General features: G+C 38.2%; 1 protein-coding gene across 1 annotated transcript in view; it reads left to right on the top strand.

Moving 5' to 3' along the window:
• The first annotated feature begins 586 nt into the window (after positions 1-586).
• Positions 587-20,185, top strand: part of C8A (complement C8 alpha chain) — a 76,463-nt gene continuing 56,864 nt past the window's right edge. Inside the window, exon 1 of the mRNA XM_068966287.1 lies at positions 587-722. Within this exon, the coding sequence (XP_068822388.1) occupies positions 646-722 (77 nt within the window). The 5' untranslated portion in view covers positions 587-645. The remainder of the gene's footprint in view (positions 723-20,185) is intronic.

Genomic DNA, 20,185 nt, shown 5'->3' with positions numbered 1-20,185 from the left:
ATCACAACATTGTTAACTGGCTATACTCCAATATTTAAAAAAAGGTAAAAAATAAAAACAAGATGGTGATGATACCCAATGTCTGGATGAGAGGTGGAAAGCCCATTCAGTTATCCACATTTCTCAGACCCCAGATGTTTGGCAATACATTGGAGAACTTCCCCATGTAACTGGTAGCATTTCCTGTATTTTGCTGGCTGTTTATGGCTGAGTTGAAATGCCAGTATTAGCCTTATTTCAGTCTTACAAAACAAATTGATCTGACCTTAGAAATTCCAGCAGCTACTTGAAAAGATCATGAATTCTGGAGCTATATCTTGCTTTGGTTTTTGCCTCATTCTGAAAATAAGATACCTCTGCTCAGCTGATATTGGTTATTATAAATATCCTCCTTTCCTCAACCATATATATATTGTTTTTCCAAAGATCCGAGGGGCAGTGGCCTTTGGTATTTAGGATTTTAGGGCATTTGGCTAATCAATACCCTAGTAAGTAATTAACCATATTTGAATGAGAATCAAGTGAGTTTTTTTTTTTTTAGTTTCAAACATTAGCTAGATTCCAGACTGTAGATGTCTTTTATTCCAACTCCCTCAGTAGTTTCATTGCTCTCTAGGTAATACAGGTTGGTAGCTCCTGGATGAGATGTTTGCTGTTGCTTTTTTCCTCTTATTTTTGATGATTTATCAGCCTGGGGTAACCATACAGGAGAAGGTGAACTGGTGAGTTGGCCAAGAGCTTCTGCGAAATTTGCAGTTTAAAGGGTTACTTAGCCGGGAAATGAGCTGCTGTCATTTTTGCAACAGGCTGTTATAGGATGGAACGTGACTTTTTTCCACGCTATTGCTAATTCAGTGAAGGACTCTAGGTCAGTAAAAAGAGCATTCACTTGGTGTCAGATAGGCCTGTGTGCAAATCCAAGACTTAGGGGCTGGGTCATCTGGACTAAATCGCATAATCTCTTTTCACTTGTTTCTCGATTGGTCAAATGAAAATGATGATACCTCTTCTGTAAGAGTTGCTTAGCACAGTTGTTCTGTGCTAAGTTGCTTCAGTCGTGTCCGAATCTTTGCGACCCCATGGACTGTAGCCCACCAAACTCTACTGTCCATGGAATTCTCCAGGCAAGAATAATGGTGTGGGTTGCCATTTCCTTCTCCAGGGGGTCTTCCCAACCCAGGGGTCGAACCTGAATCTCTTATGTCTCCTGCATTGTCAGGTCGGTCTACCACGAGCACCACATGGATAGCCTTAATGAACATGAAATAAGATCCTGGATATAAAATATATTCAGCTTAATAAATGATCATTCTCTTGAATGATATTGGACAATTTAACCTCTGCTTGTCCATTTGTGAATTATAAGAATACACATCTGGTAGTGTTAGGGGGAGGATACAATTAGATAAAGTATATAAAATTATCTTGGGAAACACAGAGACTGTAAAGATAGGGTCATTTCATTCCAGAAAGTCAACCTTTTGCTATGGAGGAATGAATGGAAGAGATATTTATCTATGTGCACTGCATTTTATGTATTCCTTTTTCTTGAATATCCCAAACTGGCTTCATGTGTTATTTTTTTTTTTTTTAATCTTAACATCAAGTATTTTGTAGTGCTTAAATAGCCTCTTATTTTGCCTGTGGGATAGTTTTAAAGGGGTCCCTGTCTCCTAAACATTGAAAATTTCAAGTAGAGCAATTTTATTAAAATTCTTGTTGGATGATTCAATTTTGAATCATTATTGCTTTTAAATGCTAAGCGAGAGAGTTCCTTTAACTAACAACAGTTCAGAAGGGGGAAAGGCATTTTTATAAGCAGTTAATTTGAAACTTGTATTTCAAGCAAATACCATTTTGAAAAATCAGAAAATTCATCTCTAGTAATTAGAAGATAAAAGGCCAGAGAACTGTGGTAAAGGAAATCTCTGCTGAGATACCCTTAATTATAAAAGCTTATCATTGTAATCCTTTTTGAAAATGAACAAAGAGTCTTGATGTTTGATGAACTTATCAAATAAGACAGACCAGTGAAGAGGCAAATTTGAAGTCAAGGCAAAAGCGAACCAATTAAATATGTTGCAAAGTGCTGAAGTAGGAAATCACAAGGTCTTGTGTCTAATGCCAGACTGTCTGCCCTGGCTTTGCAAATGCAAAATTACATGGTGAAATAACTTGACTGGGTTCAAATTCTGGCACCAGCATGTGCTATTTGTGTGATCTTAGGCAAGTTATTTAAGTTTTCTGGGCTGTAAAGTGGGAGGCAAGTAACAGGAACAATTAAGTGCATAAAAGTACTTAAAATGACACTTGGTACTTAATAAGCATTCAATGACAGCTGTTACCAGTGGTGCTATGTGACTGTTATTGTCATTTTTGGGGGTACTTTCTTCTCTCTAATGGTTGATAAAAATGAGAATAAATTTGTAATGTGCCAATTAGTATGCATCTTTTGGATTAGTCTGTGATTTCAAACTTTAAGAAAATTTAACAATGGCAAAATAAATAACCATTTTTCTCAAATAAAATCTTATATAAACACTAACATTGAAAACAGATGGTGTATATTTACATTTTTAATGGCATACATTTACTTTTATAAGCTCATATTTACCATTATTATAAACTATACTGCCTGTGTGTTATTACACCATTACTATAAATTCTTAGAAAAATGGAATTGCTTGAGAAAAAATATTTTAAGATAATGTTGATGAAAAGACATTATAATATTCAGCTCAAAAATCATGACTCTCTTTTATGTGTTTTATACAAAAAATGCATTTCAGCATGTGTGTTGCTTTAAAAAGCTAAAAGATTTTTTCCATCCTTTTAATTTATTGAGATTTGTTTTACGACAAAGAATATGCTCTTAGTGAATATTTCACGGGTACTTCAAAGTGTGCTCTCATCTGTTGTTGCGTGCAGTTTTAAGTCATTAAGTTGGTTGTTAAAGCTGCTCAAGTTTCACCTCCTTGTCTAACAATTACTGTGGGAAAGATGCTGCAATCCTCAACTATATTTTGCATTTATCTGTTTCTCCTTTTAGTTGTTTGCCTCATGTATTTTGAAGCTCTCTTGTTATCTACCTATATACAGGTTTATACATGATTTGCCCCTTTATCATTGCAAAAGGCTTTATATCCCTGGGCTGTGCATGGCGATTTTTTCCCCCAATATTTTGTTTTAACTTATCTGACTCTTTATATTTTGCAGTATGACTCATGCAGATAACACACAGGCGGGTCTTACTTTATTATCTAGTCTAACAATCTCTGTCTTTTAATCATAGTATTTATTCCACTTTTATAAGATGCAATTACTGATACTCATGGGTTTGGGTTTACTAATTTTCAATTTGTTTTCTACTTGTCCCATCTGTTCTTTGTTTCTGTTTTCCTCCTTTTTTGTCTTTTGGATTTATTTTTTTTCCTAATTCCAAATCACTTATTAGTGATTCTGTTTTATTTATTTATTTTGGCTGTTACTCTAAGCTTTGCAACATTCATCATTAACTTATCACAGCCTACCTTCAAATAATATCGTATCACTTCTAATACCATTATTATTTTTCCTAAAAACTTCTTTTGACCTTTCTTATGGTCAGAATGAATTTTGGTGAGAGAATGATCCGTTTTTATTAGTCAGAAGAGCTCTTTATGTTGCCTTTTTTGAAGGATATCTTTGATGAATATGAAATTCTACATGAAAAGTTTCATCTTTCCCTTCCACATGACTTTGAAGATATCATTCCATTATCTTTGGCTTGTATCGTCTTTGAGGAAAAGTCTACTTTGCTATTCTTTGTGTGTCAAACTTTTTAAAAAAATGGACTCAAATATTTTATCATTGATTTCCAGCAGTTTGATTATGATGTGCCTTGGTGTGATTCTGTGGATTTATAGTTCACATCAAATTTGGGGGGAAATTTGCTTTTATTAATGCAAATATGTTTTCTGCCCCATACCCTCTCCTCTCCTTCTGACTGTAAATATAGTCTGCCACTTCATATTATCTTACAGGGCCCTGAGGCTCTCTTCTTTTTTTAAAAATGGTTTTTGGCAGCATTTTTTCTCTGTTTCATTTTGTAAATACTATCATAACTTTAAGTTTACTGATCTTTTCTTCTGCAATATTTAATCTTTTTTTTTTTTTTTAGCCCATTCAATGAATCTTTCATTTTGGTTATTATAATTTTTCAGCTTTAAAAGTTTCATTTGGTACTTTTTTTGGACATATTTCACTTCTCATAATGTTTATGATTCCCTTTAATATACTTAAAATAACTCTCTTAAAATCGTTGTTTGCAACTTCCATCACTTTTATTTCATGGGTCTTTGGAATTAGGAAGGACTTTGACATCAAACTGAATCCACTCACGTTAGAGATAAGGAAACTGAGTCCCAGAAAGAGAAGTGGAATATTAAATAACAACCAGACTGTTTTCTCTAGGAATTTTATGAGTATTGACAAATTCAATCCTTATTATTTTCCTCAGATTGTTGTAATTATTGTCCCCAGCAGTTGCGGGCCAGAGAGGAAACGAAGCAGTTTCATATGTAAGTCACACAGCTTCCTAGGGGCACAGTCAGGCCTTCTAATTCCTAGATCAGTATTACTACAGGGACTTCCCTGGTGGCTCAGACGGTAAAGTATCTGCCTACAATGCGGGAGACCCAGGTTCTAGCCCTGGGTTGGGAAAATCCCCTGGAGAAGGCAATGGCACCCCACTCCAGTACTATTGCCTGGAAAATCCCATGGACAGAGGAGCCCAGTAGGTTACAGTCCGTGGGGTTGCAAAGAGTCGGACACGACTGAGTGACTTCACTTCACTTCACTTCGCCCATCAGAAAAAAAATCTTTCCATAACTGAGCACCCATTTTGATAAGCACTGTTTACAACATCTAGGACATGGAAGCAATCTAATGTCCATCGACAGAAGAATGGCTAAAGAAGACGTGGTACATATATACAACGGAACATTACTCAGACATAAAAAGAATGAAATAATGGCATTTGCAGCCACACGGATGGCCCTAGAGATGGTTATACTAAGTGAAATAAATCAGACAGAGAGATATAAACATCACATTATGCCACTTACCTAGATGGGTGAGATGAGGTGTGAGTTGGAGGCGGATCCAAGAAGGAGAGAATATATATACATATAGCTGATTCACTTTGTTGTATAGCAGAAACTGATACAACATGGTAAAGCAACAATGCCCAAATTCAAAACAAATAGCAAAATGAACTTATTTACGAAACAGAAATAGAGTCACAGATGTAAGAAAACACACCGTTATCAGAGGGGCTAAGTGGGGGAGGATAAATTGAAAGATTGGGATTGACGTATACACACTACTATATGTACAATGGATAACTAATATGGATCTGCAGTATAGCACAGGGACATCTACTCAATACTCTGTAATGACCTATTGAGAAAAGAATCTAAAAAAGAGTGGATATATGTATGTGTATAACTGACTTGATTTGCTATATACCAGAAACTAACACAATATTATAAACCAAATATACTCCAACAAATTTTTTAAAAAGTAAAAAAGAAAAATTTAGTTTGGAATTAAGAATCCCAAAGGCTTTTATACCACTTCCAACCCAACATTTCCACCGGTGAAGAATGAGCATAAATCCCTTGGGGCGGGGGGTTGAAGAAATACAAATGAAGATCTCAAACATACAGAATAATTACATGGGTCTGTTTGTTTCTCTAAACAGATGAAATAGGCAGTGGAGCCTAATGAAATTTAAATCACCCTCCTCTTTTTTTATTTTATTTCATGGGCATCAGAGTATTCACCAAAGTATCCTGGGCCAGGGCCATATGAATATTTTCTGTAGTTGTCCAGATGACTGGAAATCAATATGTATTCAGGCTACATGAAATTTCAGCTGATATAAACAGTGCAGTAGTCTATGTGACTCAAAATGAGTCTCATTACTGTGCACACTTTTTTTCTTTCGGGGTAAGTAATCTCTAGCTGTACTTCAAGCAGCATTGGGTGTGGGCTTTGATGTGCGATCAACCTGGTTTTAAATCCTGGCTTCACCTCTTAGTGGCTATGGAACTTGGGTAAGTTGCTTAAACCCTTCAAGGCTAACTTTCTCATCTATAGAGATAATACATATTTCATGAGTGCTTGTCAAGAGTTAAAAGAGTTCACATAAAGCGCTGATCATAGAAGCTGGCACATGGTAAGCTTTTAGAAAACTACTTTTATTACTTTATTTCCCTTTTGTCAGCAGTCCTTCACAGTATAAATTGAAATGTTTTCTAAAAATCTTCCAATACATATTGGAATATATGTTGGAATATTTTCCAATATAGCATTTATTCTAGTATATATTGGAATGTTCTCTAAATATGTATAGTTCAGTGTGGAATTCTATGTGTACCTGGAACACAGTAGATACTTTTTTTAAAATTCATTTGTTCATTTATTCATTCATTCATTTTTGTTCAAAGGAGTCAGGAAAAGTCTTGGTGTAAATTCTTGCTTCACCGCTTACTATCAATATATTATAACTTTAAGCACATTATTTCATCTTCCTCTGAATCTGTTTTACTTATCTATAAAATAGATATAATATTCCACAGGAGTCTGATAAAATTTAAATTATATAAGATTGAATGAGATGATATATTCATACAAAAGTTTTTATTGAATTCCCACTGTATGCCGGGTACTGTGCTCAGCACTAGGGGACCACAGTGATCAGTAGAGTCATGCTCCCCTACCTTGCAGAATTTGCAGGATAGGGGTTGACATAAAGTGCGGGAGGTTCTACACATGTGGGATTATGTTAGCAGAGGGTAGGTGGGCTTTTCTGGTGGCTCAGCAGTAAAGAATCCACCAGCACTGCAGGAGCGACAGGAGACCCAAGTTCGATCCCTGGGTTGGGAAGATCCCCTGGAAGAGGGCATGAAAACTCACTTCAGTATTCTTGCCTAGAGAATCCCCATGGACAGAGGAGCCTGGTGGGCTACAGTCCACAGGGTTGCAAAGAGTCAGACATGACTGATGAGACTTAATATGCACGGTGGGGCACAGAAAACCATCTGGAGGAAATGAGACCTAACTGAACTGGGACAGTCTGGGCAGACGGATGGGGTGTGATTACTCCATGTGGAGGAAAGAGTGTTATGCATATTGTGGGAGAGCCTGGAGAAGGATCAGAACTAGAAGTTCTGTGTGGAATTCTATGCGTACCTGGAACACAGTAGATACTGCTCATTCTTTCATTCATTTGCTTAATACATATTCCAGGTATGCTTATGGGCTTCCCAGGTGGCTCAGTGGTAAAGAATCTGCCCACAATGAGGGAGATCTGGGTTTGATCCCTGGATTGGGAAGATCCCCTGGAGAAGGAAATGGCAACCCTCTCCAGTATTCTTGCCTGAAAAATCCCATGGACAGAGGAGCCTCATTGGCTATAATCCTTGGGGTCGCAAGAGTCCAACACGACTTAGTGACTAGACAAACAAAAAAAGAGGTATGGTCCATAGCAAACAAAACAGATAATGTCCTGACTCTCACGGAATTTACAGTGTAGTGATGGAATCAGTCAATAAGCATGTAAACTGAACATTTCAGGAAAAATTGTGGTAAATACTTGAAGTAAACAAAAAGTGTCTTTAATAGAGGTATCAGAGCAAAAGGTTGTTGCTGAGCCATGAAAGAAAGATGCTGGGATTCTTGACCTCCAGAGGAGAGGAATTCAATCCAGGGCCAGTGACAAAGCTTGATTGCTCAGAGCTTTTGTGTAATAAAATTTCTATTAAAGTATAAAAGAGATAGAGAAAGCTTCTGACAAGACATCAGAAGGGGTCAGAAAGAGTGCTGCCCTGCTAGCCTTTAGCAGTATGTTATATACCTATCAGCAAGCTGTTAATTAGAGACAAGAGATGTCTCAAAACTCAGAGTGGCACCAGACCCCTCACCCACAACATACATTTTGAGATAATATTGGCACAAGGTGAGTCATCCCAGGCCATAAAATGATTGACATGAATCTTGAAGAAAGGCAGATTTCCAAGCAAATGTATGGTTTCATTAACATAGATTAAGAGAACAACTGTCTGAGTAAAACATACTGGTTTGTGAAATGGATTCTGAGTCTTAGGCGGAACCAACTTAAAGACAGAGTTTAGGGTAAATATATAGTTCATTAACATAGCTTAAGAAAAACATTTCCATAAGAAAACACATTGGTTAGCTCAATGTTTGAGAAAAGTTCAGTTCAGGTGGAATCAGGTATGTGTTATGGCAACATAGAATTTTAAAAGACACCTTTTAAAATTTGTATAGAGAAGGGGGAAAAATCTAACACTTGTAGCTTGTTTTCTTCTGCCACTTAAGAGAGAGATAAAAAAATGTCTAACACTTGCAGCCTATTTCTTCCATTTGCAGACCCTTGGCCTTCCTGCCTGTTACCTTCTCTAGAGCAATCTGAAAATAGGCAAGTGGCGGGTTCTCTGTGGAGGTGGTTAAAATTTAAGCTGAGAGATGAAGGATGGTGAGGAGGGAGAACCCATGCGAAGAGCAGGGAGAGTGGAGAAGTCAGTACACGCTAAGAACCCCAGGGGAAATGGCTTGTCAGGTTCAAGGACCTGCAGGACGGGGACAGCACGAGATCAGGGGGCTGTGTCCTGAGAAGATGGCAAAAAGGTGGTCAGGGGCCAGATCACAGAGATTCTTTGGCACCTTCATGAGGAATTTGGATTTTAGTCTATGTGTAGTGAAAAACAAACAAAAAATCACATGGAATGTCTTCTACAGGGCAGGTATTATCTGATTTCTCATTTTAAAATGTGTCTGTGCAGAGCAAAGATTGGAGGAAATTGAGTGGACCATCTCAGACCATGGGAGGCCAAGCAGTGATCTGGGCGAGAGATAATAATGTCTAAAATTAGGATGAGGCAGTCTAGATAGGCAGAGAGGAAGATACTTGAGATACATCTTGAAAGCAAAACTTGCGGGGGACGACCCGTGAAGGGTTAAATCCTGGGAGCTGCTCCGCAGATATGCGGAGCCTTAGGCGTTGACCTAAGCTCCCTGTCCCGCCACCCTCAGGAATTTTTACAGCCCTTAAGGCTCCAGGCCGTCTTGCTCCAGGAGGTCTAGCTCTTGCAACATGTCTTAAAAGATAGAGTACTTATAGGGGTCTGGTGATAGTATTTTGAGATTAAAGAATAACCCTGTACATGTCTTAAGTCACGTACTTTACCCTATAAATACCGTGGCCTAATAAAGGAAGGCATCAGACATAGTGGGTCTGATCCTCTCAACCCCATCTTTTGTCTCTCTCTCTTATTTTTCCACGCGGGGACGCTCCGTTTCTCTCCCCTTGTAGGTGCGACTCTTGCTTGTGCTGGCCGCGGCAGGTGGCGCCCAACGTGGGGCCCGAGATCGACAGCTTCTCCTCGCCACTGCTCATATTAAGTCGAAAAGAGTGAGTATATAAGTATACTAGCGACTATCAAGGAAGGAGCAGTAAGGTATATCGTTGAGAGTATAAATATGGGACAGACGCATAGTCGTCAACTCTTTGTACATATGCTATCTGTAATGTTAAAACACCGGGGAATTACTATTTCTAAACCTAAATTAACCAATTTTCTTTCATTTATTGAAGAAGTTTGTCCTTGGTTCCCCAGAGAAGGCACGGTGAGCTTAGAGACGTGGAAAAAGGTAGGGGAACAAATTCGGACTCATTATACTTTACATGGCCCTGAAAAGGTTCCTGTAGAAACTTTATCTTTTTGGACACTAATTCGTGATTGCTTGGATTTTGATAATGATGAATTAAAACGTTTAGGAAATTTATTAAAACAGGAAGAAAATCCTCTTCATGTTCCTGATTCGGAGCCCACGTATGCTGTTCCCAAGGGAATTAAAGGTGACCCTCCCTTTTGTAACTTGTCGCGTCCGCCAGATAATGATGATTCACTTTCCTCCACAGATGAGGCAGAATTAGATGAAGGGGCTGCTAAATACCATCAAGAAGACTGGGGTTTTTTGGCACAAGAAAAGGGGGCGTCAACATCTAAAGATGATTTGGTTGAATGTTTAAAAAATCTCACTGTTGCCTTGCAGAACTCAGGAATTAAGTTTCCTAGTAACAGTTTAAAATCCCCTTCTGCTCCCCTTCTCCCTCCTGCCTATGCTCCTTCCGTAGTTGCTGGTCTCGATCCCCCTCCGGGGCCTCCTCCTCCTCCTCCTCCTCCATCTGAGATGGTGTCTCCGCTACAAAAGGCATTGAGACAAGCACAACGACTTGGTGAGGTTGTCTCCGATTTTTCCCTTGCTTTTCCTGTCTTTGAAAATAATAACCAGCGTTTCTATGAAGCACTGCCTTTCAAGCAATTGAAAGAGTTAAAGGTCTCTTGTTCACAATACGGTCCTACCGCTCCATTCACTATTGCTATGATAGAAAATCTGGGTACTCAAAATCTACCCCCAAATGATTGGAAACAAATAGCTAGAGCTTGTCTTTCAGGGGGGAGATTATTTATTATGGAAATCTGAATATTTTGAACAGTGTGCCCACATAGCCGATATTAATCGGCAGCAAGGTATACAAACCTCCTATGAAATGTTGATTGGTGAAGGCGCTTTCCAGGCTACTAATACTCAACTTAATTTTTTGCCTGGTGCATATCCACAAATATCAAATGCAGCCCGACAGGCATAAAAAAAAAAAAAAAAAAAAAAAACTCCCTAGCTCCAGTACTAAGACAAAAGATCTTTCAAAGGTCTGACAGGGACCTGATGAGCCTTATCAGGACTTCGTGGCACGACTCTTAGATACTATAGGTAAGATAATGTCAGATGAAAAGGCTGGGATGGTATTAGCAAAACAATTGGCTTTTAAAAACGCTAACTCTGCTTGTCAAGCTGCTTTACGACCCTATAGAAAGAAGGGAGATCTGTCTGATTTTATTCGTATTTGTGCTGACATTGGACCCTCCTATATGCAAGGCATTGCTATGGCAGCGGCATTACAAGGAAAAAACATTAAAGAGGTACTTTTTCAGCAACAAGCCAATATCTCCTTTTATGGTCTTACTACGCAATATCCTATGTGCTTTTCTTATCAATTACAGCATCCTCACTGTATACAGGTGTCAGCTGATATATCATATCCTCGAGTGACTATTTCTGGCATCAATGAAAAAACCGGAAAAAGATCGCACCGTGACGGGGCGGGACCTCTCGACATTCCGTTTTGTGACAAACATCTAAGCATCCGCATAGGAATAGACACTCCTTGGACTTTATGTCGAGCCCGGGTTGCGTCGGTGTACAACATCAACAATGCCAATACCACTTTTCTATGGGACTGGGCACCTGGAGGAAAGCCTAATTTTCCTGAATATCGAGGACAGCATCCACCCATTCTCTCTGTAAACACTGCTCAGATATTTCAAACAGAATTGTAGAAACTTTTTGCTGCTTTTGGTCATGGTAATAGTCTATATTTGCAACCCAATATCAGTGGGAGTAAATATGGTAATGTAGGAGTTACGGGATTTTTATATCCCCGAGCTTGTGTCCCTTACCCATTCATGTTGATACAAGGCCATATGGAAATAACATTGTCATCAAATATTTATCATTTAAATTGTTCTAATTGCATACTTACCAATTGCATAAGAGGTGTTGCAAAAGGAGAACAAGTTTTAATAGTAAAACAACCTGCTTTTGTAATGCTACCTGTTGAAATAACTGAAGCTTGGTATGACGAGACTGCTTTAGAATTGCTACAACGCATTAACACGGCTCTTAGCCACACTAAAAGAAGTGTGAGCCTGATTATTCTGGGTATAGTATCCTTAATCACCCTTATAGCAACTGCTGTTACTGCTTCTGTATCTCTAGCACAATCCATTCAAGCTGCTCATGCTGTAGATTCCTTGTCATATAATGTTACTAAAGTAATGGGAACACAAGAAGATATAGATAAAAAAATAGAAGATAGATTATCAGCTTTATATGATGTGGTTAGAGTTCTAGGAGAACAAGTTCAGAGCATTAGCCTTCGCATGAAAATTCAATGTCATGCTAATTATAAATGGATTTGTGTTACAAAAAAGGCTTATAATACATCTGACTTTCCTTGGGATAAGGTGAAAAAACATCTACAAGGAATTTGGTTTAATACTAATGTTTCTCTAGATTTATTGCAATTACATAATGAAATTCTTGATATTGAAAATTCTCCTAAAGCTATTTTAAATATTGCTGATGCTGTTAACAATTTTGTGCAAAATTTATTTTCTAATTTCCCTAGCTTGCATTCACTATGGCGAAGCATAATTGCTGTGGGCGCGGTTTTGACTGTTGTGCTTATCGTGATTTGTTTGGCTCCTTGTTTTATTCGTAGTATTGTTAAAGAAGTTTTACATGTCAAAATTCTGATACATAAAAACATGTTGCAACAGCGACACCTTATGGAGCTTTTAAAAAAATAAAGAGAGGGGAGATGCGGGGGACGACCCGTGAAGGGTTAAATCCTGGGAGCTGCTCCGCAGATATGCGGAGCCTTAGGCGTTGACCTAAGCTCCCTGTCCCGCCACCCTCAGGAATTTTTACAGCCCTTAAGGCTCCAGGCCGTCTTGCTCCAGGAGGTCTAGCTCTTGCAACATGTCTTAAAAGATAGAGTACTTATAGGGGTCTGGTGATAGTATTTTGAGATTAAAGAATAACCCTGTACATGTCTTAAGTCACGTACTTTACCCTATAAATACCGTGGCCTAATAAAGGAAGGCATCAGACATAGTGGGTCTGATCCTCTCAACCCCATCTTTTGTCTCTCTCTCTTATTTTTCCACGCGGGGACGCTCCGTTTCTCTCCCCTTGTAGGTGCGACTCTTGCTTGTGCTGGCCGCGGCAAAAACTGACAGAAATTTCCAAAGGACTGGATATGGGTGTGAGGGGATGGAAGGAATTAAAGGCCACTGCTAGGTACCTGGCTTGAGCAAGCATGTGTTAGGATTGTTCCAATTACTGACTTGGGTAAAACTGAGAGAGGAACAGGTTAAAAGAAGAAAATTAAGAGTTAAACGTGGAGCCATTAAGTTCACCATGCCTGAGAGGCATGAGTGGAGATATAAAATGGGACAGTTGGATAAATAAGACAAATTTTCCAAGCTTGACGATCTCAATCTAGAGGCATTACTGCAGATGGTATGAGAAGCCCAGGAAATGGATCCCACTTTCTCAAAAATGAGAAAAGCAAAAAGGCAAGACTGTACCCTGAAGAATTCTAGTTTTCAGAGACATCAAAGAGAACTGGCCACAGAGGTAAGAAGGGAACAAGGAAGTTTGGTGCTGAAGAAGTCCAAGAGAAGAAATATTTCAAGAAGGAAATGCTGGTTAACAGAGGGCAGTTAAGACCAAGCCAGAAAGCTTTCCACTGAATTTAGCAACATGGAGGTCACTGGAGATTCAGCACTTTGAAAGTCCAGTACTTTCCAATACTTGTTTCATGAGGTAAATTTCCATGTAACTGAATGGGAGTGGCTCAAAGTTGTATAATTAGCGACAATCAGCCTTGAATATAAGCATAGCCAATTTATTAGGATGACCCACTGGAAGTAATCAGGGTTGGGCTTTCTGATCTTCTCACCTGGGATGGGTAGCTAATTAGTTATTCTGTGATCTACCTTGCTAAGGTGGCCACATTCAATTCCAGGCTTTAGGCCTTCTGCCCAATATGTCACCCTATCTAAAAAGGCAGGTGGGAAGCATATCACTAGTCTCTGGCACTCCACAGAGTGGGCATTCAATGTTTTTAATGAAGATGAAGAGGTTTGATGAGCATGTCTGGGGTTGAGAAGGTTATAGAGAAGAAATTAGCATGTATGTCAGGCTGATGCTTAGGGCTTTGCATATGTAATCTTATTCCCATATTCAAAACAGTCTCACAAGTTTTCACCATCTCTGATTTTCAGCTTTAAATAGCAGAATCTGGATTATATACATCTTTGGTATACTCTAAACCCCTTTCTGTTACATCAGTGTTTCTTCAGCTGTGCTCTATGGTCTTATTAAATGAAAAAAAAATGACCTATGGTCAAAAATTGGGTAACTGCTGGATTAAGCAAATAAAATGCAGAACTTCTCAGTGCCTTTAAAGTATTACTGGACATTTAAATCTCCAAGAGCAGTATGCTGTATGCAATTTATCCAAATCTATTTGACCAGGTAACTTTGCTTCTTTTCCTTTTCCGCCTCTAGCGCATAATTCAGGAAGCAGTACCCCACAGAGCACACCGTGCAGAGTGGAGGGAACCCTGCACAGACCACTATGTGCCCTCATGTTGATTCTACAGATGAAAAACTTAAAAGCCTCTCTGGGTTCTGCTCAGAGTGGCACAGCAAGATAGATGCCAACTAAAGACTAGTATCAAAGACTCCAGGATCTTACTGTTGGAGTAAATTTTCAGTAGCTTGGAGATGCTTTCAAACTATTTGCCAAGATTTACTAGGCCACAGATTTATTAGTGAAGTAAGCCAGAAAGAAAAACACCAGTACAGTATACTAACGCATATATATGGAATTTAGAAAGATGATAATGATAACCGTGTATGTGAGACAGCAAAAGAGACACAGATGTATAGAACAGTCTTTTGGACTCTGTGGGAGAGGGCGAGGGTGGGATGATATGGGAGAATGGCATTGAAACATGTAAATTATCATATGTGAAACGAATTGCCAGTCCAGGTTCAATGCATGATACAGGGTGCTAGGGACTGGCGTACTGGGATGATCCAGAGGGATGGGATGGGGAGGGAGGTGGGAGGGGGGTTCAGGAGGGGGAACACATGTACACCCATGGCGGATTCAAGTCAATGTATGGCAAAACCAATATAATATTATAAAGTAAAATAAATAAATAAACAGGAAAAAAAATGTCCCTTAAGAAATTGAAAAATTGATACAGTTCTTTTGGAAAGCCATTTGGCTATATGTGTCATAAACTTTAAAACCATTTGTATCCTTCAATTTAGCCATCTTATTCTACAGGATGTATCTTCAGTAAATAACTTAGAATACAGAAAAACTGGACGCTCAATACTCTAATTGTTTAATGTTAGTGGAATGGAACAATGTGCAGTCATCATAAAAATTTGTATTTCCCTGATAATATTAAATGGAAAGATACACATATAAAAATGTAATAGTATGACCTCAACTCTTTTATGGAAATAAAGAAGGGAAGGAAACAGAATTAATGGTGGTGGAAAGTTGGGATAATTTTTTTTCTTTTATAATCTTTTCTATGTTCTCTTAAGGAGAATGCATGACTTTCAAAATCCATAAAAAATAAACTACATTAAAAAATTCATTGGCATGATAAGAGAAAACGCCAGTCATATTGATATTGGCTAAAAGGTTGGAGCCCTGTAACGACTTAATGAATGGTCCTTGTGTACTTTCTGTAGCCTTGCTTCAGTGATAGCACGACTGTGTGTGCCTCTGTCTAGACATCATGTCACAAAGCTTTTAAAACCACAGCAACACACCACTGCTCTGTCTAAACTTTTGCTTCCATCCATTAATACTGTTTCCTTCCATTTTGACATCATAATGCAGTCTCTGTGGGCTTACAATGACATTATCTTGACAGTTCTACAGTGAGACGCAGAACTAACGCTGTAGTCATTTTCTGCTCCCAAACCTCTGCCCTTGTAACTTCTCTCCCATCTTCTGGTGATTAGAAACCTTGCTTTTCTCCGTGTTTCTATGCTTCACACTTTTAATATTAGGACAATCTATTATAAAAATAACATATGGGCCAAACTTTGAGCCATCTGAATGTCTAGACACCAGGATTATTTAATTAGATTCTAACTGGAAATTAAGTTCAAATAAATTTCTAAACAATGTCCATCTATTTTCCATAAACTGTTTTCATTCTTTCCATCCCCTTTAATTCTCCCTCCTTCCCTCACTCCCTTCCTTCTCCTCTCCTTCCTTCTCCTTCTCTCTTTCTCCCTTTCTTTACTTTCCTAAATATTTTCTGAACACCTTCCCTCGGTCTGGCATCATGATAAGTGCTGGGAGTTCAGTAGCAAACATGTGAACAGTACAAGTACCCACATTCATACAGCTTATGATCTGGTGGAGATGGCAGAAACTATACAAATATTATAAGTGTGCTAAGTTTTGAGACAAAAATGTGCAGAGATTGACCAAATCATGTGAAGAGAGATGTCTCATCAGTCAGAGCATTGAGGAATGTTTTCCTAAGGAACCGATGTTTATGATGAGGCTGAAGATACCTAGAAATTAACCAGGAGAAAGATACTTGGATTCTTTCAAGACTGGGTTTCATTGGTAGGTGTGATCATCAGAACAGTGAGTTCCAGGAATTTGGAACATAATTACAATTTTAAAATGATGGATCATGAAATAAAAACTGATTGTGAAGGAAAATGAAAACAGGGGAGGTGTTATTGCTAGAGAGAAAGCTTAGGAGTCAATGGAGGCCCCAACGAGGTCCAAGAAAAGTTCGCAGGAATCCTTGAGTATATAGAAATAGAAGGAAAAGAGGTTGTGGAACCCCAAATAACTTCATAGGTGACCCATGAATTAGTCATTTGGAAGGGAAGCTGTTTCAGAGAGCAAACGTCCAGGATGAAATCATGGAAGAAGACGGGACAAAGAAGAGTTACTCAAGAGGAAGAAAAGGAACAACTGAGAGCAGAGAACATTGAGTGGTTCGTCTATAGCGATGCTGAGGTCTCCCAGGGTGATGAGAGGAACTGGAGTAGAGAGGAAGCTGAAAAGCTGAACACTAAAGTTTTCTTTGAAGGGATGGTAGAGCTGGTGTTCTATACTAACATCATTTTATAAATCAGAGTTTCTCAAAGTGTGGTCTGCAGACTGTAGGCAGTCCCCAAGATCTTATGCAGGCAGTATCTGGGAATTCAAAACAATTTCACAATAATACTAAGATATTATTTTCTCTTTTCACTGTGTTTATGTTTGCCCTGATGGTATAAAATTAATGTTGAATAAAGCTACTGTGGCCTTGACAAATCAAGGCAGTGACATCAAACTTATAGGAAAGAAGTTGTTTCACTTACAAAATTCCTTAAAACAGTTAAAATTATTAATTTTATTAAAACACAATCTTTGAAAGCATGTTACTTAAATATTATTTGTGGCCAAATGAAAAGAATGCATATAGAACTTCTACTGTACCTGAGTATGATGACTGTCTTGAGAAAAAGCAACTGTTTGAGTTAAATCAATGTTGATGTCTTTTTCCTAGAACATTGTTTTTACTTGACAAAATGACTGCTAGACAAACTACTGTTATTCAGGCTAAGATAATTGGTAGACATTGTCTCAAAAATGAGCAGAGGGCCTATTACTTCCAGGAAAACAGATAGCATTATTTGTTACCAATGACAAAATTTGGGCTTTCAAATGAAAACTAAAATTTTGGATAACATATTCACTACTATGAGCTTGAGATCACTGTTAATATTAATAAATTTGACTTTAAAATATTTTATATTGAAATATGTGAATATTTTTAAGATACATTCACTCTGGGAGCCATTATTTTCTCAGTTTCCAATGTTTGCTGTTATAAAAATTATGTATGGATTTTGTTGTTGTTTACTTACTAAGTCATGTCTGACTCTTTCGAGACCCCATGGACTGTAGCCCACCAGGCTCCCCTGTCCATGGGATTTGCCAGGCAAGAACACTGGAGTGGGTTGCCATTTCCTTCTCCATTACCACCGAGCCACCAGGGTAGCCTGTGTATGGGTACTGGATCCATCTAAGGCGTGCACAGACCAGTGAGTTTTCATGTAACAGAGAAGTTAAAAATTTACCGACAGGCTTTCAGATTACAACTAACATTTAAGAAATTACTGCTTTTAAAGTGTTGGTGTAACATCAAAGAACATTCACAATTATCTGAGAAGACTATTAAAACATTCCTCAACTACATTACTTTTTCAGCTACATAACTGTATGATGCTGGAGTTTCTTCATAGATTTCAATTAAGGCAACATAAAGCAACAAATTCAGTGAAAAAGCAGAGGTGAGAGTCTAGCTGCTTCCTATAAACCAGGCATCAAAGAGGTTTGCAAAAACATAAAACATAACACTTCTCAATAATTATTTTTCTTGGAAATGGATTTTTAAATAAATATACATGGTAACATGTAACAATTTCACAGTGATTTTAAATGGGAAAATAAACACTTCAAAATTTCTCAGTTTTGATTTTTAATTCTGTGACTAGCAACAGGTCTAGTCCCCTTAAATAAAAGCTCTTCAGGGTCCTCATAGTATGTTAGTGTATAAAGGGTTCCTAGGACCAAAGTTTGAGAACCAATGATAAATGTGAACACCACTATCCTGAGGATCCTAGGGCTTCCTGTCTGGGGTTGCAGCCTAGGAGGGCATCATTCATTATGAGGACCAGCTCATGGCATAATCAGACTGAGTTTTGAAGCACTGCAGCATCATTCTCGTATATGGTAGAGGCACAATATAATTTTATTCTTTATTTCTTAAAACTGATTGACTGAAAGGAAAACATGCACAGTTATTTTTTTTTATTTGCTTAAATTTTACATCTCAAAATTGATGCATGGAAATGAAAAGAGTTCTGGGGATGGAAGCTGGTGATGGTTGTACAACAATATGAACGTACTCAATGCCGCTGAACTACACACTTAAAAATGATTATGGTAAAGTATAAGTTTTATGTTATGTATATTTTGCCACAATAAAATATTGGGATAAAAAGAGCAATAGGCCATATATCTTTTGTTTTAAAAACAGCACATGCAATTTTTAAGAAGGATGATAGAATTAATCAAGTATTGGAAATACTCCTGCAGCCCAGGGTTCCAAGCAAAAACTGTGCCTTTATGAATGAATGTTCCTCTCATTTCCTTGCTCTATCCCCACTCCTATTTCCGGATAATTTGAAGGTTAAGGGAATATATATTGTGATATTGTTTCATGTTCTGCAGCTACAAGTAACCAGATGCCCGAATCAATGGGCAACCTGTACAAATTAAAAAAAATTAAGCATCTGTTCAGCCATAAAAAAGGGGGAAATTCTGCCATTTGTGACAACATAAATGAACCTGGAGTACATTATGCTAAGTGAAATAAGCCAGGCAGAAAGAAGGCAATATTGCATGATCTCAGGTATATGTGGGAATCTAAAGAAAAGTCTAACTCATAGAACCAGAGAGAATAGAGGGGCTTGGGGCGAGAACAACATGGGCAAAGGTTGGTAACAGGATATAAACTTTCTGTCATAGTGATAGCTTATGGTGAATGATGTTGGATTCATGATCTCCGAAGAAGATTTAGCTTTGGGATAAGGGACCAGGCTTGATCACTCAAGAGCATCTGTGTAGCAGAGTTTTATTAAAGTGAAAAAGGGACAGCAAAAGCTTCTGACATAGACATCAGAAAGGGAGCAGACAGTGTCCCCCTCGCTCGTCTAAGTAGGGGAGTTATATACATTTTAAATTAGTTACTGCAATAAATCAAAAGAAAGTCCCAAGGTTGTAAAGATCTTCCTAGGCCTACTCCCATAATTTACATTTTAAGATAACAGGATTAGCCAGAAGGTTTTCAGGAAGGAGAAACTGTCCTCAAGCAGAATACACTGTTGTTATATAATCCTTAGTACAAAGTTTAAACTGAGTTGTTTGTTGTATAATCATCAGAAAAAAACTATGTGACTAAGACTAAGGAATGTAGAGAGGAAAAAAGAAAAATGTTTGTCCCTTCCTCCTCCTTGAGAATTCCAGACCCCTATCTCCACTTTGAGAGCCCCAGACCACTTTCTCCTCCTCAGGGACCCCGGCCTTCTTATCAGCCTGCCTGGGAATTGACTCTCTCAATTCCCAGGATGAAAAGTCCTGCATTTCTAGCGTGCAACGTGGTGACTAGAGTTAGTAATAGCATAGTGTACAGTCGGAATTTGCTAAGAGAGTAGTCTGAAATGTCTTAGCACACCAAAAAAGGAAAAAAGGTAATTATGGGAGGTGAGGTATATGTTTCCCTTGATTGTGATAATCGTGTCACAGTGTATATGTATATCAAACTATCACACCCATCATCATAAATATACCATACAATTTTTAAGTCAATTATGC

This window comes from Capricornis sumatraensis, chromosome 2 (assembly GCF_032405125.1).
Source record: "Capricornis sumatraensis isolate serow.1 chromosome 2, serow.2, whole genome shotgun sequence".
Lineage (NCBI taxonomy): Eukaryota > Metazoa > Chordata > Mammalia > Artiodactyla > Bovidae > Capricornis > Capricornis sumatraensis.
The sequence above is the reverse complement of the archived record's forward strand: the minus strand, read 5'-3'. Positions and strand labels throughout refer to the sequence as shown.